This window comes from Echiichthys vipera (assembly GCF_963691815.1).
Source record: "Echiichthys vipera genome assembly, chromosome: 17".
Lineage (NCBI taxonomy): Eukaryota > Metazoa > Chordata > Actinopteri > Perciformes > Trachinidae > Echiichthys > Echiichthys vipera.
Window position 1 is genome coordinate 14610534 of NC_139842.1, and position 20518 is coordinate 14631051.

General features: G+C 41.0%; 5 protein-coding genes across 5 annotated transcripts; 4 read left to right on the forward strand and 1 right to left on the reverse strand.

Moving 5' to 3' along the window:
- Nucleotides 1–786: 786 nt before the first annotated feature.
- On the forward strand, nucleotides 787–1959 carry rasd2a (RASD family member 2a; the record flags this gene model as incomplete). The annotated part of the gene is made up of 2 exons (XM_083931628.1): nucleotides 787–1338; nucleotides 1448–1959. The coding sequence occupies exons 1-2, from the start codon at nucleotides 792–794 to the stop codon at nucleotides 1957–1959; spliced, it is 1059 nt and encodes a 352-aa protein (XP_083787754.1). The 5' UTR covers nucleotides 787–791.
- A 2164-nt stretch (nucleotides 1960–4123) lies between these two features.
- On the reverse strand, nucleotides 4124–7779 carry rsad1 (radical S-adenosyl methionine domain containing 1; the record flags this gene model as incomplete). Its single annotated transcript, XM_083931260.1, has 9 exons — nucleotides 4124–4479; nucleotides 5178–5281; nucleotides 5402–5456; nucleotides 5726–5873; nucleotides 5958–6021; nucleotides 6623–6988; nucleotides 7065–7269; nucleotides 7354–7487; nucleotides 7636–7779. The coding sequence occupies 9 exons, from the start codon at nucleotides 7777–7779 to the stop codon at nucleotides 4338–4340; spliced, it is 1362 nt and encodes a 453-aa protein (XP_083787386.1). The 3' UTR covers nucleotides 4124–4337.
- A 1955-nt stretch (nucleotides 7780–9734) lies between these two features.
- On the forward strand, nucleotides 9735–11375 carry LOC310959802 (GTPase IMAP family member 4; the record flags this gene model as incomplete). The annotated part of the gene is made up of 2 exons (XM_083931261.1): nucleotides 9735–9780; nucleotides 10354–11375. The coding sequence occupies 2 exons, from the start codon at nucleotides 9735–9737 to the stop codon at nucleotides 11373–11375; spliced, it is 1068 nt and encodes a 355-aa protein (XP_083787387.1).
- Nucleotides 11376–13142: 1767 nt separating this feature from the next.
- btr02 (bloodthirsty-related gene family, member 2) lies at nucleotides 13143–16873 on the forward strand. Its single transcript, XM_083930928.1, has 7 exons — nucleotides 13143–13232; nucleotides 14495–14767; nucleotides 14864–14941; nucleotides 15355–15603; nucleotides 15683–15830; nucleotides 15924–15950; nucleotides 16045–16873. Exons 2-7 carry the CDS (start codon nucleotides 14498–14500, stop codon nucleotides 16587–16589), a joined length of 1317 nt encoding a protein of 438 aa, XP_083787054.1. The 5' UTR covers nucleotides 13143–13232; nucleotides 14495–14497; the 3' UTR covers nucleotides 16590–16873.
- Nucleotides 16874–17022: 149 nt separating this feature from the next.
- Nucleotides 17023–19459, forward strand: cldnk (claudin k). The gene is made up of 2 exons (XM_083931472.1): nucleotides 17023–17369; nucleotides 18396–19459. The coding sequence occupies exon 2, from the start codon at nucleotides 18588–18590 to the stop codon at nucleotides 19233–19235; it is 648 nt and encodes a 215-aa protein (XP_083787598.1). The 5' UTR covers nucleotides 17023–17369; nucleotides 18396–18587; the 3' UTR covers nucleotides 19236–19459.
- Nucleotides 19460–20518: the final 1059 nt, after the last annotated feature.

Below are 20518 nucleotides of genomic sequence, written 5' to 3' on the forward strand. Positions count from 1 at the left end.
TATGTCCGAAATCCTTTAAATGTCTTGTGGATAATGAAACCAAATGGCATCATCCTCGAGCAGAGGATGAGCTGTTTCTCCAGTCAAGACAGTGTTGATCACTGCAGAACACTGTGAGCTTTTCAAGTATAACTGCCTCATGAATAACTAAATCTCAGATGCAGTTATGTCAGACTGCGCAGAAATGTATTTTCAAAGGGCTTCTTTTGGGAGAACACCTTATGATGGTTGTATAAACATAAAAATACATAACCAGGCTACAATAGAACTGAAAACGTACCAAATGAATATGGCAGCATTTTTTTTTAAAGAGGGGACAATTAATTAGTGCTCTCACCTCCAGTGTCCATGACAACAGGGATTTAGATAGTCATCTTGGCATCTCTAAATTCATCCATTTATCCATAATGAGAGAGGTAACACCTGAACATGATGTGCTATAATAGTACATTAATTAGGTTTGGACGGATAAGAATGTGATCACAAAGGGTTTATCTCGAGACAAAATATTCAAAGGCATAAATTCACATTTTTCACACTTGTGTAGAGCTCATTCATTCAGTTGAAAACTAAAAATAGCTGTTTTTTTTTTCTTTTTATAGGGGGGGGGGTGGGGGGGGATAATTTGTGCGTCTATGTAAGGAGTTTGTTCTCTGGATGAGACGGTGACGCAGGCACTGCGCTTGGTGTGGGTGTATATAACAGGTGCCATTCAGCTCCGTTTCAGCGCACACATGGGGAAGCAACTGGGTTGGTAAGAATCTAGCCTGTCGGTGCTCGCTTGAAAGAACATGGAGATGAACGCAACTGAAAAGGTTTACCTTCCCGTTGATGGCATCCTCGAAATGTTCAACTCTTTCACCGGGCACCACCGATCGGGCATTACGCACCCAGTGCTTCAGAGCGCAGCCCTTACACCGGTACACCAGCACCCCACGGTCTCAAACATATCGAAGACAGGCATGAGTATCATCAAAACTGTTAGAGGGCATTTGAGACAACAAGATAAAAAAGTGGCTCCGAGTATATCCTCGAGTTCTGGCAATCAGCAGGTTCCGACTGATCGACTCCCAAAAAGGTCCGTGGATCTGCTGGAGCTGGGTCTGACCAAGCCCAGGAACTGTCACAGAATAGTTGTGCTCGGCGCACCTAAAGTTGGTAAAACCAACATCCTTCAGCGGTTCTTGGGTAAAGACTTTGAAGAGCACTATGAACCCACAACCGAAGACTTCCACAGAAAACTGTTCCACATAGCAGGGGAGGCTTATCAGATCGATCTTCTGGACGCTGCAAGTGAGAGGGACTTCCCTGCAAAACGGAGGTTATCCATACTGACAGGTGAGCCCTTTGAATCACTGCAGTTATCATCAATACCATGTGTAGTCATACTATTTTACAAGAATATCAAATTGACATTAATTCAAAGTGATGCTCTGTTCCTCTCCAGGCGACATATTCCTGCTTGTGTTCAGTTTGGATGACAGAGAGTCCTTCAATGAAGTCTGTGAGCTGCTCAACGAGATCAAAGCTGCTAAAGCGAAATTACTGAAATTAAAACATCCCACGAGAGTGCCAGTCGTGATGTGCGGGAATAAAGCGGACTTGGCTGCGCAGAGAGTCGTCAGGCGGTCAGAGGTAAAAGAAATCCTCGGTGAGGATGTCTCATTCTTCGAAACCTCCGCCAAAGACGGCACCGGTTTGGAAGGTGTGTTCAGGGCCCTTGCCACTCTCGGCGGGCTTCCTGACGAGACGAGTCCGTCACGACATCAAATCATATCGATCTGCACCTACCAGTCGATGTGCATCGGCCAGCGAGGTAGGAGAGGGAGCCCGGGACTCGATGCGCCTTGTGCCGCCGTGGATCCTCTGGCGCGCCGCCCGAGCTTCACCAGCGACCTGCGGCTGGTGCTGAGATCAAGCACCAAACAAAACAAACCCGAGAGGTGTCAGATTCAATGAATTGTGAGCCTTCTCGAAAAACCAATTGTAGTAGTATGCTGCAATGTCATATAATGTAAGGAGTTATACTCTGTAGCACCTGGCTGGACCAGTGCATTCATCTTTTGTTTTTTGTATGTAAATGTATTTCTATGATCCTATAATAAAAATATTTCTAGTTGTCACATTGTTGATTGCTTGTGTCATCACTGATACACTGTCTTCAAGTGATGATGCAAAACATGACCATAAGTGTGTGGGAGAGTGAGGAGATGACTCACCGACATTAAACGTCTTCTTGTTGTCATACAAAATAGATTGTTCACGTTTTAAAATCCTCCCACGACACAGACAGTGAATGGCCTCAAGGCCTGAGGTGTTACAATGCCTGGGTGATGAGCACTAATAGCCTACACACTCATGTGTCACCATGGTGTTCGGAGGAGGTGTGAGACATATTGGACTCTGTGAAATCAGCACCATGGAGAGAGCACATCTCACACAGCTCTACACCAAAGGGTTCCTACACCATCAAATTCAAGCACTTTTCAAGTTTTTCCAGCACCTTACAGCGCTAGTGAATGACATGTATACAGTATATACAGTTTAATTATTATTTCAATTCTTTATCACATCAAATTAGATGTTATAGTGCTATAAACAGCCAAATGATGTTTCATGTCAGCATTCTACAGAGGGGTGACAAGTTAATACACAAAAAAGTTTCACGTTTCAAAATGTGTCACCTGTTCGAAGGTAGACTTGGCATTCTATATAACCTCAATTTCAAGCAGTTTTGAAACACTTTATTGGGAAAAAAAAATCCAAGCCCATTTCAAAGTTTGGAAACATTAAAATTCAACTTTTTTCAAGGATTTCAAGCATAGGAACACATTTATATATAAATACAGATAGAAATTGTATTTATTTTTGTGAAAACACTTTTCTTTCTTAAATATCCAACCATCTCTTTGGAGGAAACTTGTGTGGGCTGATCATTCAGAGTGCCCTTGGTTAATGAAAAGTATGGTTTGATGGAGCCAGGGTTATGAAGTAAACTGCAATTCACTGACAGAGTACTTGGTGCTATTTGGACGTTAATGTTCAGTAGGTATGACATGTCCTTCACTGTATTCCATGACTAAACCAGCTCTCTCAAACACCAGATTAGTTGGTGCACATGAATGCATTTGTATTTTTAAAGCAAAGGTAATGATTTATGCCCTGATAGGGTTATTGAGTAGGAAATGAAACCAAGCTGAATATGCTGAGGACTCATCATCAGGCCTCATGAATCATAGAGCAGAGAGTGAGTGAGCCGTTTCCCTGAAAGCGTCGTGATCACTGCAGAAAACTACGAGGTTCGTGTGGAAGTATTGCGCATTACAGCCCCATTAAAGTCCCACTTCAGACATGTTTTAATATGATTTATATTTTGTTAAACATGGCTTCACTTTGACTAGATCAGTATGTGTTTATGAATCTCTCTGGCTGTAGCAGCATTTCAAAAGCAATATTTCTTAGTAGAAATTGATTGAGAAATATCTATTATTTTGATTTGTGGAGGTTTAATTGAAATGTTGCTTGAAAGGGTCAGTGAGTCTGTTTGAATACCCACCGTTAACACTGCATACATCTCCATCAAACTGACACTTATTGATAATAGAGGAGAAACATTTGGTAACACTAGATTTTATGGTGTATCATTTCTTTAAAAAATGTCAATGTGTATATATCTCTGTGTCTTTCCTGACACTCAGTGCCAAATTACGAAGTACTCAGAGTAGACTTGTTCTTATTTGACTTTTTTTTCTCTTGTAATGGACTCTGACAAATTACGTGACAAATTCAAGGAAATAATAGGTAATGACAGATCAGTAAAACAAATCACTGTCAAACATTTCACTCAAATTTACTCATTAATAAGAAGTAATTAATATATTTATTTCCCAAAAGATAGCTGCAGTCTAATTAAAGAAGTGGATACAATTTACTGTCTACTGGGAAAGTAATAATTATGTTTAGATGACACTAAAATGACTTCATGAGATATGTTTCCGGCCAAGCAATCATTGCACGATAACACCTGGAAGCTTTTAAAAATATATTAACATCTAATGTTTTGAGTCTCATCCAAACCAGAGGGATGACAGTTTGTACAATATGATACAGTGTCAATACAATATGAAAGCCTGTTGGGCCATTTTTATTTCTCTTTAAACAAAGTTAAATTAGAGACTGTGTCCTTGATACAATATAAAAAATAATGGCAAAGCCTCAAATAACAGATTTCCATATTGAACATAAAACTTAAATAAGTCACATTTTTCCTATGTATATCTGCCTGTTTCAGGAATTTTTTCCCTTCTATGAATGTATCTGCTAGCTTAACATTACTGTCAAAGTGGGTTGGAGGTTGTCTTTGTTTGTGCGTTGCGGTCCCTTTGTAGACTCCGACTGATTTGTCTCTCCAGCTCCACCAGTAGAGCTGGCAGCATGCTGTCCAGTAAGGCCAGTCCATCCCAGGAGCAGCGCAGACCTCTGATTATAAGGAAATGAAGAACAACAAAAATAGATAAAAGATTCAGACAAGTGCAGAACTGCAATGATGAGCTGATTAATCGATTAGTTGATTGACAGAAAATGAATCTGCAATGATAATCATTTAATGGTTTTAGTCATTTTTCAAGCAAAAATCCCAAACATTTCCTAGTTTCAACTTTTAAAATGTGAGGATCTGATGCTCGTATTGTCTTAAATTATAGTCAAATAAATATTTTAGATTACTGGTGAATAAAATGAGCTATTTGAATACATCTACCTTGGTCCGCAGGGAATTTTAACTCCCCATTTTATAAACAAAACGTTTATGTGAATAATCAAGAAAATAATCTGCAAAAAACGATAATGAAAAATATTGTTGCAGCTTGGACTGCACAATACATCCCTAAAAAAAGAGTTTAAAAAAACTGCACTTTCAAATGTAACTATCATTCTTCTTTTTTTTTTTAATGGTGCCTTGATTCAGTTCAACTTGTTCAATAAATTAATATTGGAAATAATTACCTTTCAGTATTTTCTTTTCACAAACAATATGTTGTATGTTGTAGCACAAAGGCAGAACTGAGTACAATTGAATATCTGTTTATTTCTTGCAAGTAATCTTATTCAACAAATGTATTGCATATTTTACTTGTATCACGCAGCCCAATTATTGTAAAATGATAATCATGAGTCACCTGTAATCAAGAATGAGTTGTCCCCTCTTTAGAAACTCTTGAGTGTCGCTGGATGTACCAAAGACCTCATGGAGGCCCAGTTGAGGGCTAAACAACTCCCAATGCTGTCAAGTACCACAAACATCATCATATTCCTCAAATGCTGGAATGCTTCATACTGAACATCACCTTCACTGAAGATTACACATAAACTGCGCTTTATATTGCATATATAAAGGATTTACCTTGTGACTAATTCCCCTGGTCATTCTCATCCCCATGACCAACACCTCCTCCAATCTGCCAAAGAAACATCATTGAGAACAGAAGTTCGCAGTGACTAGACTTTGATAATGACAAGGACAGGACAGAGTGAGTGAGTAAATGGACCAGTCTGATAATTTTGTTTCACAAGGACAGAATGTCTGAAAGAGAAATGCTTCTACAACGACCTTCACCCCTATGTTCCTCACACTGTTGATACATACTTGTTAGATTTCACATGGAAATGAGTCAAAACCATTGCAGCCATTACAAGGCCTAACACTATTGTAAGTGCAACTGCTCACAGTTGAAGATCACCGAGTTGAATCCGCCTCCGCGTCCCATGTCCCTTCTGCTGGACTTCACGGATCCAGACATCAGGCTCCAAAGTCTGCGTCCGGGCCTCCCGAACAGCACCTCCCTCCCCTAAAGGAACAAACCGCCCGTGTGCTCCTGCCACAAACAAAAACGTTAACTTTTCAACAAGTGCCACATCGATCGATCACTGCTTTCAATATACAGCAGATAATAGCTCACCGGGGCCGACACCGATGTACTGTCTTCCCTCCCAGTAGCTCATATTGTGATGACTCACGGCGTTCTGTGTAAGACAAAGTGAAGTGTCATTGTGTTGTTGTGATTGTCAGGGGTGTTCACGAGGCAATATGGTGCAAAACAGAGCAGACATCTGCCTCGTGGACCGAGACATTTCATCAGAAGAAAATAGTCTAATAATCTTTACCTACGCAATGTCATTTTTAAATCCATAAACATGAATAATGAAGAACACTCTTAATTATCTGTATAAAATAGTCTCACTAAATCTCAGTATTAGAGTTTTACTAATATTCTATTCTTTTATCTTTATTTTATTATATAATTATTATTCTATTATTATAAAACCGTGACCTGGGATGAAGCAGTTTAACTGCAATAATGAACCACTCGCTCTACATTACCCCACTTATTACACAGCTACTTACTTAAGAAATTAATAATTTAACACAAAATAAGTTGAAGTCTATGATCAGAACAGCATCCAAGGTGTTTTAAATGTTGTTGTAATGCATGTTTATTCCCTATATGCACTTTGCATTAAGTATTCCAAAGGTTCTCTGCAAATGAATTTTCTTATAATCTTTCTAAATGAGTCCGAAGGTGCAGAGGACAATCAGTGAGCCGTCTTTCCGCTGAGGACTTACATGTCTGGCAAAGTTAGACACCTCATACTGCAGAAAGCCATGCTGGTGGAGAGTCCTCCTGGCGCACTGGTACATCTGTGCAATCACATCTTCAGCGGGCAGGATCACCTCTCCTCCCAACACCTGTTTGAACAGCTGGGTGCCTCGCTCCAACGTCAGCTGGTACAGAGACACGTGGTCGTCGCACACCCTCAACAGCTCAGACAACTCATTCCCCCACGATTCAACGCTCTGGTTGGGCCGAGCGAACATGACATCCACCGACACCCTCCCGGGGCACAGCCTCCGGGCCTCTTCGACAGTTCGCAAAGCCTGATGAGAGCTGTGGTCTCTTCCCAGAATTTTCAGATCCTCATCCTGCAAAGACTGAAGGGTCGAAAATGTGAGATGTGCAACGACACACTTCATAATATTATCCGTATTTTAAAGATCATATGTTCACCTGGACCCCGATGGAGAAACGGTTCACCCCTGCACGGCAATAGTCCTCTAACTTTGACTTTCCTTCAGGGGTAGGATTGACCTCGAGCGTGACCTCAGCCTTATCTGACAGATAGGCATTCTTGGAAACTGTTTCAAGGACTGCAGCAATGGTTGAGGGGTGAGCCAGGCTTGGAGTCCCACCGCCAAAAAACACTGAGGTGATGCTGCAGGAGAGAAATCAAAAGGGTGGGTGAAGGTGTGGAGAAAGCTGATTTCATGTGGAAAGTCTAAAAAAGAAATCACCATACCAGGATACCTTACTGAGCTGCAGCAATGTCTCAGTCTCCTGCTGAAGGCACTCCGTCATCAAGCTGTCATTGTTCCCTCTGGGTATATACTTGTTAAAGTTGCAATAGGAACACCTTCTGAGACAGTAAGGCCACTGTAGAAGAAGAGAGGAGGAAGGTGACTTTGACATAATTTGGGTCACACTGTCTAGACCAGTTTGCATCAGATTGAAAAAATAGATCTAATTCATTGCATGGGTATGCATATTTCTCACTCAGTTCAATTGACCAAAGCTAGCTCACGTGCACGTAGAGAGACGCCTGCTTTGTGTGACGTGGAGAGCCTGTCTGTTCAAGTGCACCCTCACATATTTCTCCGCCGGAAGAGAAGCAGCGCAGACCGGGGGAGGAGGCACGCCTGACAGCGAGCAGCGCTCGTTTAATCATTCTGGTGACAGTGTTTCTAACTGTCTGTCTGAAGGCTGTCCTTCACTTGAACACGTGGTTTCCGCACGAGGCACCATCTTAAAGTGAGCAATGTATCAACGTCTCCATAGCAACAATGTATCACAGCGCCCTTGACAACAATGTGACCGAAGTTCCAAAGTAGCATCAAGTCATTTTGTCTGTTTACAAGTCTCTTCCGGGTGGCTGTGACGTCGCTCCAAACAGGAAATACGTAACGGTGATTTCCTCTTTGTTTGGTACACGGTTTGACCACACTCAGGCGCTGTTGTGCGGGCAGTTTACTGCACTGCTTCTTTATCAAATCATTGTGCGAAACTGTGAGCGAGTATTAAGCTTTGAGACATTTTCTGTCTGTTTATGGTCTATTTCTACCTGATTTTACATACTTCTACACATCACACAACCATAGTTAGGCCAATGGTTTTAATTGAAGAGGACACTGTAATATAACTGACATCAATCAATAATTATATGAATAATAATAGTACGTTTATTTGATACAGGACCTTTTTTAGACATGACATAATTGTTGAAATAAGACCCAAGAAGTAAAATGAGCAAGCAGAAATGAATACCACTGCAAATACAATTAAAAAGACATACACAATTACTGAATGTATGAACCTACATGAGATATATGACAGTGAGAAGCCAACACTTTTTGTCCTCTTTGGACATTTATGTATGTTTTTATGTTGTTTATGTGAATCTATATATTAAGAGTCTGTTACATGTTTACTGCTTATATTATTGTTATTTCTGTTCTTGTTGAGTTGTTTTATTTAATTAGTTGTTACATGTTCGCAATAAATAAAATTAAAAAAAATAAAAAAATTCCAGGTTGATGTGTAAGAGTACTAAGGTTTTGCAAAGAAACTAATGAACCTAGTCTCTTGTTAAATGTATCCAAAACCTTTCAGAAATGGCTAAAATGTGCTTTAAAATATTTCAAGAAATCATTTGTGTTATGCTGTTATTGTTGTTGAATGGTGGTTGGTCACCTGTTAAGATGCCATTCCATTCTGCATGACGACTGGGAATTCATCTGAATATGTGATCTATGTTGGCCTTTTTTCCATGAGGCTGGTCTGTGGTTTGTAAACGCTGGTATTTATGGTTGCAGTGACAACACATAAAGACACTAGCCTATATTTAGAGTATTAATTTGTGCTCTACTCACAAAGGATAAAACTAATTTAATGAGTTATTGATTTCTCTGGCGCCAGGACAAAAGACTGTGTGGTGGTTGACGGTGAGATAACCTTGTGGGGTCACCTTTAAGTGTGTGTTAGAGTGAATGAGTGTTCATTGCAACAGAAAAACAAACAAAATCAACACAGTTTGAAATTATTCACTCATTTTTTTAGCTCTGCTAATAGACAAACAACTCACCAGCCAGTGATTGCCATCTTCAAATTATTACCTCTGAGCAGTGCTGATTAACTCTGGAGAGCTTTAATATGATGATGGTTTTATATTGTGTGGCGATATTCTACCAAAGAAATGAGCCACCACATCCACCACAAAGATAATATGTAATCCTCTTAAATCCTCCCCAAAGTACAAACTACAAAAGTACAAAACACAATCATTCATGCAGTACTTAATCTAGTATTTCATTAAGACTGCCAATAAATTAAATTGTGCTCACTGCAATTGAGGGTTGGAAACCCCGGGGACATTTTCCACTTAATTTTAAATCTGGTATCAATGACCTAGAGAGAGAGAGAGAGAGAGAGAGAGAGAGAGAGAGAGAGAGAGAGAGAGAGAGAGAGAGAGAGAGAGAGAGAGAGAGAGAGAGAGCGAGAGAGAGAATGTGTCTGTGTGTATCAATACATGCAATAGTTATGGTGATGAGTTCAGGCCAGTCAGAAGCTGGATAACTTTATGATAATCCAAAATATAAGAGTGAATCTGTGCTGTAGTACTGCCAAATGGATAAAGTGAAGGAAAGCTGCCAAACAGAGAAGAGGAAGAAAGGTAAGCTTACTTATTTCACAGTACAGTACAAGGGATAAACAGACATGACATGGAATCTGCTTTAGACTACATTAACTAAAGCTACAACACTAAAAATTGGCATCATATCAGTTTGCATGCCATTCATCAGCTAAAAGAGGTCCAGCATAGCAGTGTTGGTTGGTCAGGCCACCACCACTATGGCCCAGACTGAAATATCTCAACAAATAATATTTGATTGCCATGACATTTTGCACGGACATTCATGGTATCCAGAGGTTAAATGGTGATCCCCTGACTTCTCTTCTTTAGCTGATTTCTTCTTATCCCCACATAGCTTCTGCAATAATACAATAATTGTAATTGTCAGTACTGGTAATTGGCTATCAGCGTAATGTGAGCCACTTTTCATGCAAATTCCCATCACCCGTCTTTACTATTTTGTTAGGCTCTTGTAGAACCTTTTAGGCTACATATGAATTTAATGCATTTAAAAGTATAATTTTGAGTGGAAAAATAATGTACTGTAAAAACCTGTATTATATTTACAATGATAAGTGTGAGAAAATGCACTCTTTTTTGCATTTTTCACAGGATCTTCTACAGAATTGAGGCTTATGGTGGTCGGTAGCAGTGGACCTTCACAGTTTCTTTTAACAAATTATATACTCGGGAGGGAAGAGTTTTCTAAGGATATCACCGGCATTTCTGACAGCAGGAAGAATATTGGAGAGCTGGCTGGTAGACGAGTGGCTGTGATCAATGCACCAAACATCTTTGACAAGGATATATCTGGAGCTAAAAGGAAGATGGAGCTGAGAAGGTCTAAGTGCTTGTGTATTCCTGGGCCCCAGGCTTTTCTGGTTGCCTTTGACATAGAGAAAATCTCCCTGAATGAGATAGGAACCCCCAAACTGATGAGGGAACGTTTTGGAAGACACTGTCCGAGGTTCTGCATTGTCCTCCTGGCTTATGAAGGAAACCTGGATGGAGAAGCCTTGGAAGACAGGGTGCAGAAGACTGACTGGCCGCTGAGAGAACTGATCGAGAAGTATGGTGGACGTTTTCACGTTTTCAGCAAGAATTGGAGAGATCGCAGCAGAGACAGAGTGTTGCTACAGAAGATAGATAGGATGGTGACCTCCTTAGGAGGCGGCTACTTCTCCAGCAGCACCTTCCAGAGGGCAGAGGACTATGTGAGGAAGGAAGAGAAGCGGCTCAGGAAGCGGAGGACATCAGAGATAGAGAGGGCATGGTCAGAGATGGAGAAGCAATACATAGCGGAGGAGCTGTATCACCAGAAGGACACCTACACCACCAATGTTGGCGCTGAGATCAGAGCCAAGGCAGAGATGGAAAACGGATGGCTCAGAACCTCCCTTGCAAGAGGACTGGGGACGGGTTTAGTTGTTGGAGCTGCCATGGGCGCACTGTTTGGGTCCATAGAGGGGCCAGGAGGCATGATTCTTTATGGGATCATAGGTGGTGCAGTAGGTGGATCGGCAGGAGGAACAGCCCAGGTAGCTATAGAGCATATGGAGAACAGAGTGGCTCCTCCTGCCAGACTTAACTTTAACTCAATCTTCATCAATCGCTTCTTTACAACTCCTCGTTAATGACGGCATGCTATCGACCTGTTATGACCTTTTATTAGAAGTCAAACGAAATGATGGCATTGTATGTTTCTGCCACTCGTTTTCTTTTTGATGCTTCATGGTTTCAGTTTTAACATTGTGAATTCAAACAATAACTATTACCTCTAAACAATCTTTGCTTAGGTTTAGGCATCCAAACTTCATTCTTAGGTTTAGGAAAAGACCGTAGTTTTGGTTCAAATAAGTATGTCTGTTATTTAACTGAGTTTCACTTTCACATGAGACGGAATATGAATGGGACATCAACCGCAGTATCCTTGGTGAAAATGTTTTGACCCAACCATCCACCCTAACCTCCTCCTTAAATGTGGGGTAGGCAGTTTATTTCTGGCATTATTGGGCGAAAAATCCATAGTAATCCCTCAGCATACTGTAATTTCAGTGTCTGAAAAATAGACTTCTGCACCTCCTCTGGCTCTGTTTTCAGGGCTTTAGAAAATATAGGCCTACCTGTGATGGGAGACTTTGGCAATTTCAGAGAGGGAGGGAGGGAGAGAGGGAGAGAGGGAGAGGGAGAGGGAGAGAGAGAGAGAGAGAGAGAGAGAGAGAGAGAGAGAGAGAGAGAGAGAGAGAGAGAGAGAGAGAGAGAGAGAGAGAGAGAGAGAGAGAGAGTTCCTATTGGCTCAGGACAGAGAGGGGAGAGGGTGAGCTGCAAGAAGAGGTCTCACTCTGCTTCAAATTTATTTTTTTTGCTTTTTACATGCTGCAGTTTACAGTGGAGTTTGAGGGTTGTTTTACTACGTCCCCTGACTTCTGCAACACCTGATCTGAATAATTTGGATGGTTTTACATTGGTTTCAGTTGAAAGCCTGTTAGGTTGCATATAGACGTAAAGGGGAGCCAAAAAGTTTTCATATTGATGTTTATGTCGTTTGCAGAAACACAACTGGGCTGGTTATTCCAATGGTCTAAGACAGTCACAGTCCAAAAAAATGTTAGTTAATATGAATAATTCTTAATGTGCTTAAACTCAAATTTGTGATGTCAACATGTATTGTGTGTGAAGCTGCTTTGTCGACAATGGATTGGTAAAGTTGTTATAGATGACACTGAGAGCCCCCAGGGTAATGTTCTGAGTCTATGGGTGCATTTTCTGTTTCACAACTGACAACACTACAATAGAATAGAGCTCATTTGGATATAAAAAAAGAAAGAAAACAAAATCAGACTCCTATTCATTATTTATGGAGCAGCAGAGTTCGAAACTTACTTGTCTGGTTTCTGGCTTCATGTTCACAAATATTGACAGAACTTTCCTAGGCCATGAGAAAATCATACTGAAATTCTGTCTCTAGGTGGTGTTCCCCTTTGTTATCATGTGCTCTTTGTAACTTACTGCTTGGGCATGTAGCTTTCAGGCTGGCTTGATACCAAAGTAGATAAGAACATATGAAACTCCCTTAACTGAATGTTGACTGGTTCTATAAGGGGATCACAAAGAGTGCATCTCAAGGCTGATTTAATCTGTAAATTTGTATTTCGAATAAATGTTAAGTTGTAATTTGTGACCGCACATGAGCGTTTGTTGTTCAGAAACCACATAACATTGTATTTAACCTTCAATATGTCCTGGTGTCTCACTGTGAGTTATTTGAAGAGTAGCTCAGATAACATTGAGGGTGGAGTTTCAGATAAGAATGTCATTGTCTAAAGCACTGCCCCTTTCCAAGACAAAACACACACACACACACACACACACACCTTAGTGCACCTGCTCAGTGTATACCATTTGCAGTCTCTACGTATTATCACCTGAAACTGTGAGTAAAGCAGTGCAGACTGAGAACAGTGATATCTGGACAAGATCAACCTGTGGAGGTAAGACCACATTCTGTTCAGTAAATGCTTTTACATTGGTTTCTGTTTTACTTTTGGATACCTTTTTTTTCTAACTATGAATTCAAGCCCTGAAATGATTCATTAACATGTTGCATAATCTGAGAGTGTTTCCTCCATGAATGTCAGATTGTAGTCAGGACTAAACTATCATTTCAGTAGTTTCTGCTTTGTGTTGAGTTTTACTGTAGCATCCCAGTAATGTAACACACACTTTGGTTGCTACCTGTTTGACAACATACTCTACCTAACACCACATGTTTTACATAGCTGTTGCCGTTCTCTTTAAGTATATCTGTCCTCAATCACAAAGGAATTCTTTTTAACTGAAACCTCTATGACAATGGTAGAAATATAATCAAAGGGCTAGGCTACACTGTTCAGGGCTTTTACCAGAGAAACGAATGCTTTCTTTGGTAGATTAAGTAGTAATAAAAACATATCCTGTTGTTTGTGCATCATTGCATAACGTGAGGAGTGCCATTCAGTTCGAGAACATGACGTCCCATTCGTCTTGAGACTGAGTGCTGCATAGCTGAGCTGAAATAATTTCTGCTTTCATATTCACATTTAAATGCTCCTTTTTAAAGCAGTCAGCACCAAGTGTGTATAGTTTAAGATGCAGTATTTTATTTGATATTAGGCCTATTATTATAATTTATTAAATTTGCATGATGTAGCTTTAAAAGACAGCCATGTAGGTGGTGTGAATTATATTTACACAAATACTATACTTAAGAACTTTACTTTGCTTGTGTGTTTCCATTTTTCTGTCTTTCTACTTCTACTCAATTATTTCAAATGATATCAGCCCATTAAATGTTTATTATCAGTTGTTATTTACAGTATATGACAGATTTAATTACTAGTTACTTTACATGATATGATACACCTATTAAGACAACATATTGTGAAAAATTTTTTTAAACTTGTGATCTATCTAGTTGTCTACCTAACTTTTTACAAAGTAGTTAAAACTATAGCTCAACTACAACCAGCTATAAAAAAATGCTGCCTACACATTGATGCATCAGTAATTATAATTGAATAATGTCATAAGGACAATTTTACTGCCGAACCAGTACATTTACTTTTGATACTTTTAGTACAGTTTTTAATTGTTCATTCAGCGTCACCTTATTGACCATTCAAACACTACCTCAAGAGCAAGTTTATCCAACACCAGAGGTTAAAAAAATCAGAAAAATGCTTTGCCGACATTGTCATTTCCTTATCATTTTCAGAGCATGGACTCTACAATTAGCCTCCTCCCCGAGAAGCACTTCTTGTGCTCTCTTTGTAGTGACATCTTCACCAGTCCAGTGACCATACCATGTGGACACAGCTTCTGCTTGTCCTGTCTCTCCCGCTACTGGACACGACACCAGTCCAAATACTGCCCCCACTGTAAGAGACTATTTACTGACAGGCCTGACCTCAGTGTCAACCGAATTCTGGCAGAAGTCTCAGACAACTACAGGAAGACTCGACCGCCGAAACCACCTGATGAGGAAATGGTAGGCCTATTTAATTTCATGTCAGTTATTTAATCAGAAGTGATCTGGTAATAAATAAATCATATATATTTTGATGTGTTTATGTCACCGTTACAGGTTATAGATGTTGAGCAAATGATCCAGGAAAGGATGCAGAAGATAGAAAGGTTGAAATACTCTATCGAGCTCCAAAAGGTGCGTTGAAAAAAACAAATCTTTGTTTACAGGTCCCATCATTAAGAGGTCCATTTTGGGTTAATAAGAGAATGTTTTTGTCAGTCTGAATATAAGTCTGTAATCACCCTCTGTCTGAAATATTCTGTTTTAGCACCTGTGTCTTTAACCCCTCCCCCACCCCGTAGTCTGCTTTCTACCTGTATATACTATAGTAGACATCACAACCGTCTGACAGCTCATTTAAAGGCACAGTTTCTGAATATGGCTCTGTGCATTTCTTTGTGGATTGAACTTATTGATATTGAACTTATTTTTAATTATAGCGCTAGAGCTGCTTTATAATCTAAAAAAATACATGGAAATATGGGACCTGTAAAACAAAATAGAAGAAGTATAGGCTTAAATGATGAAGCATGCTGATGTCCAATCAGAACTCCTACCTCAGAGAAGTGCGAGAGAGCCAGAAGGTCTTCTCTGCCCTCGTACATGCTATGGAGAAGAACCACAAAGCGGTCGTCGATGCAATTGAGATGAGACAGAAAGAGGAAGAGAAGAAAGTAGAAACACTGGTGAAAGAGATCGCACAGGAGATCCAAGAGCTGAGGAAAGAGACCAATGAACCTGATCCTCAGATTCCTGTAAACAGTGATCAAAGTGGCGACACGAAGCAGGTTAACGTGGTAAGCACCTTTACCTTCTACAGATAATATAATAATAATGTGACCGGCTAACAGCAGTGAAATCGTTAATGTCATGCAGAGCACTGTTCCTACAAAGTGCCCCTCTGAGATGAAGGACTGGTCCAAGGTTACCATAGAAACTGACCCGTGCATCGGGGTCACCAGACGAGCACTGGCAGATATAATGGAAAAAATAAAGGTGGAAGTCAACAGGCTCTCCAAATCTGGTGAGTAGTGCAACTTTTCTTTTGTGTATTAAATGAGCATTCTACAATAATTTCAATACTGGTTCTCTTCCCTTTATGGCTCTTCTCTGACAGAACTCAAGAGAATAGAGAAATACACAGGTAAGACTTTGTCCACACACCAGGAATTTTAAAGTCCTTTAGATGTCCACGCTGTTTGACCCATTCTTGATCTTTTCTCCTTCCTCTTTCTTAGTGGATGTCAATCTTAGCCCTAAGACAGCCCACCCCTCCCTCTCTATCTCAGATGACAGAAAACAGGTGAGACACACGGACAAGCTTCAGGAGGTACCAGATCACCCCAAACGGTTCGACCGTGTGCCAAACGTGCTGGCAAAAGAAAGCCTCAGCTGTGGGAGGTGCTACTGGGAGGTAGAGGTCGGGGAGAAGATCGAGTGGAATCTGGGTGTTGTCAGACAGTCCATAAATAGGAAGGGCAAGTTTACTGTCTGCCCTGCGAATGGTTTCTGGACTTTAAGCCTGAAAGCTGGAGGCCAGTTCATTGCCAACACCTCTCCTGGCACGCCGCTTGCTCTAGAGCAGAGACCCAAGAAGGTGGGTGTGTTTCTGGACTACACTGAAGGCCGCGTGTCCTTCTACTGCGCAGAATCTGGAGTCCACATTCACACTTTCACAGATACATTTACTGACAGGCTTCATCCATTCTTCAGTCCTGGGCGCCTGCATGGTGGCAAAAACTCTGCTCCGCTTATAGTCACTTCTAGTTTCTGCAGCATTTAAACATGAAACTTTATTTATTTGTCAATGTATAAATCTCCAGTATAAATACAGCCATTGTGCTTGTGATTATCTTTTCAGCAGCATCAATCCAGTATGTGAAATATATTTATTTAATAACAAACAAACACAAACTCCAATGGACCACACTTCCCCTGTCAGAACAGAGAACAAGAGGTGGCATAAGGACTGACTCCCTACACTCAAAAACTTCAATGAAACCCATAAACAGATTGAAAAGGAAAGAGGAGGGTAGAAGAAAAGAGAAGACTCTCATAAATGAACAAGTGAACTCAAAGTCGAAAATAGAGGAGAAAATGGGTTGCTGAGTTGGATGGATGGTGAGGGGCTGCAGGGTTGGGGGACAGGGGTTGACGAGGAGCAGGGAGGGAGGGCACAAAGAAACAGCAGGGCATTGTGCTTCTACACCAGGCACTGGGAGACACTCACACACATTCACTCAATCACACACTGACACAGGCGGGCACACAAGCGCATGCTTCTGCCCACTGCCACACAGACTTGCCCTGGCATCTCGGAGGGCAGCCCCATCTCCAGTCCAAACCTGGGTGTCGAAGCTGATCGACACTCTCTACTTCAGTTCACCGACCTCTGAGAAAGAGCCTCCCCTGCTCTCCAGCCTTTCTGTGGACTGAACTGAAAATCTCAGGGCCGTCATTCACCCCTCTAGGCATCTCAACTGATCTACACAAGCAAAGGACCAGTAACAAGCGCCTGTGGCAACGAAGGGGAGCAGCGAGAGTTCAATATACTTTTTTTGAGGTAAATATTCTTTATACTATTCTCTAGTACATTAGGGACAATTCCAAAAATGTCAAAGTTATTTTGACTGAAAAAACGATACATTTCTGGGATGAGTTTGATGGAATATCAAGTATACTGTATCCAGTAATTATTCTATCATATATTGAGCTGCATTGCATATTTAATATCTGTATAAGTAGTCTCAGTGTTGGATGCAGGTGTATGTATCACTCTTGCCTCATTGCAATGTTTGCAATAATTACTTGGAAAGTATCCTGATGGGCAGAACCATTAGTTGTACCAAAGATATGACACAACTCTCAAAGTGGAGTCTTCAGGGGCCTTTGAGGGACTTATATTTAATTTAATATAATTATGTGCACACTATTTTGTAACAGTGGGAGAATGTGTGCCTATCAGAATGATAGTTTTGAGGATTCATATGATCCATTGTTATCTGCCCACTTACAAAAGAAACTCATTTTATTCATATCAAATTTAATAAAAATCCCCCTCAGGTGGGGCCCTATTGGATACATGTTTATCTCAAAAGGGTCCAATGAGTAAAGCTCAACCTTTTGACATGTTTCTATCCATCCGTCATGAGGCAACCCCTGGATTGATTGTGTAGGGAGGGTTTGATTCACAGAATTGGTCAAATGTGGATACTGAGAACTGTAATAAATAGATGACATAGGTCCTCCTGGCCCACTCTACAAGCCTTCATGAAAGATGCTTGTGTTCAAAGTCTCCTCATGTTTTCTGAGATAATCCACTCACCAGGCAAGGCGTAGCTCGACACCCACAGCTGTGTCAAAGACGGCTATTCTCTGTGGTTCTCACTGGAATCCATTAAACATGGACCTTTTCAGCTGGTTTACAAATATTTATGATAAATATATGCTCCAATAGTCTTTTCATACTTTGCTAATGTAATGCTTGTTGTTGTAGAAAGAAGTTGGAACTATGTTTGCATCTGCAAGTTTTGTAGCACTATGTGTTTGATGGATAAAACATGATTAGCTCTACTTTTTGGAATTTCAGATTCCCTGTCCTTGTCTGACCCAATCTGAACCCAACAACATCATCACCTAAAGACTGAGCATCCTGCAGTGGAGCGCAATATTTCCAGCACTGTAGACTGTCATATTGTGGGACTATAAGTTGTACCTCTGCGACAAACAGAGACTGAAATCAAACAAAGACAACCATCTGATTCAAACAACACCGTTCGCCATGGCAACCACAGGCATGCAGTTGCTGGGCCTAATCATGTCCATTGTGGGGTGGGTGAGTGGGGCGATAGTATGTGCCATCCCCCTGTGGCGGGTCACTGCCTTCATCGGTAACAACATAGTGACGGCTCAGATCATTTGGGAAGGCCTTTGGATGAATTGCATTGTGCAGAGCACAGGTCAGATCCAGTGTAAGGTGTATGACAGCTTGCTGGCTCTGCCCAGTGACATGCAGGCTGCCCGAGGCCTCACTGTGTTCTCCATCCTGATCTGCGGCCTCGCTCTGGCTCTGGGGGTCCTAGGAGTCAAGTGCACTAAATGCATCGGTGTAAACAGCGCCAAGGCCCGTATTGCTCGCATCTCTGGTGCCCTTTTTGCCATCGCAGGGTTTCTCTACCTTGTGCCTGTTTGCTGGACTGCCCACTCCATCATCAGGGATTTCTATGATCCACATGTGGCGGCTCCCCATAAGCGTGAGCTTGGCCCTGCCCTTTACATCGGGTGGGGGGCATCATCCTTGCTTCTCATTGGGGGATCTCTGCTCTACGCTGGGTCAAGTCCCCCCGGCATGCCAGGCTCTCCCACCTTCAGCAGTGGAGAAAGTAGTCCTCGCAGGGCACCTGCCTCACAAGTCAAAGGCTATGTTTAAGTTTCCAGAATCTGAATCCCTTCAATTCCCACAAATACACCCCCAAACCTGATTTAGCTCCTTGTAATTATTTTATATTTAATGTTATTGCAGTTAGCTTTTTTCTCTGAAAAGCCACAGGAGGCTGTTTAGGGAAAACTGAACTCATTTTATTATTTCATATCTGATATCCTTCAATAACCTTGTTCTCTGTCTGTCGGTGTAAAATACAATAAAAGTTTTAGTCCTCCACTGAGGGAAATGGTGTGTGTTCACATTCTTAAAATCTTATGGCTGCATGTGTTTGAGGTAAGTATTATAATAGTTTTAAAAAGAAAATATTTGTTTTGCTCCTTTATGTAAACACTGGTGCAGTGAAGAAAAACAATGGAACAATGGGGATGTGTGTACATTTGCTTGTGGTGCCATATTGTTGAGAAGTGTGTGTGTATGTGTGTGTGTGTGTATGTGTGTGTGTGTGTGTGTGTGTGTGTGTGTGTGTGTGTGTGTGTGTGTGTGTGTGTGTGTGTATGTGTGTGTGTGTGTGTGTGTGTGTGTGTGTGTGTGTGTGTGTGTGTGTGTGTGTGTGTGTGTGTGTGTGTGTGTGTGTGTGTGTGTGTGTGTGTGTGTGTGTGTGTGTGTGTGTGGTCCTCCCTCTCCAATCTTCCATCTCCTCTTTCTCGTCTCGGCTAACCTGTACCAGGAACAAAGAAAAACACAATAACTTTCTTTCATAACATAAAACTTGTAGTTTTCTTTCAATTAACAGAAAGAAAAGCAGGCTCTTTTTGCACAAGTGATCTCAAAGCCTGTCCTACTCACATCCTTGTAACAACAGAGAATTCCCTGATATGGCTAAAGTTTCCATTCCATCATGTTAAGTAACAAATAGATGAACATAGAATGTGCAAGTTTGAAACACGTGTGCATGCCTATCTGTCACTGTCTCCGTGGGTGTGTAATGTGGGATGTTACAAGCCACAGTGGAAAAAAGCATCATCTTTATTCATGAGACATTGTTCAGATCCCTCAGATTATGTCGTCCTTTACTTTGAGGTAAATGATCATCCAGCGAGAGATTTTCAAAAAACATTTTCAGTGAACTAAAGCCATTAGAGAGCCTTGACGTTTGTACATGCTTACACAAAGCTGTTTCTGATGTTCAATACTTTTACCAAGCTACATTTTTTCAACCTAGATCAACTGCATAAAACATACTCTGGCATTTGCTTTCTGTCTGCTGTAAACAGTAAAATGTTTTTCTGTCTGTCCGTAACAGCAGAGGACAAAGCACGCAATGCCAC

What these genes read in the sequence shown, in the direction of transcription:
- cldnk (XM_083931472.1), top strand. Translation starts at nt 18,588, where the DNA reads ATGGCAACCACAGGCATGCAGTTGCTGGGCCTAATCATGTCCATTGTG.
- btr02 (XM_083930928.1), top strand. Translation starts at nt 14,498, where the DNA reads ATGGACTCTACAATTAGCCTCCTCCCCGAGAAGCACTTCTTGTGCTCT. An exon ending in ACTCTATCGAGCTCCAAAAG is followed by an intron (nt 14,942 to 15,354) that starts GTGCGTTGAAAA and finishes ATGTCCAATCAG; the next exon opens with AACTCCTACCTCAGAGAAGT. An exon ending in CAACAGGCTCTCCAAATCTG is followed by an intron (nt 15,831 to 15,923) that starts GTGAGTAGTGCA and finishes CTTCTCTGACAG; the next exon opens with AACTCAAGAGAATAGAGAAA.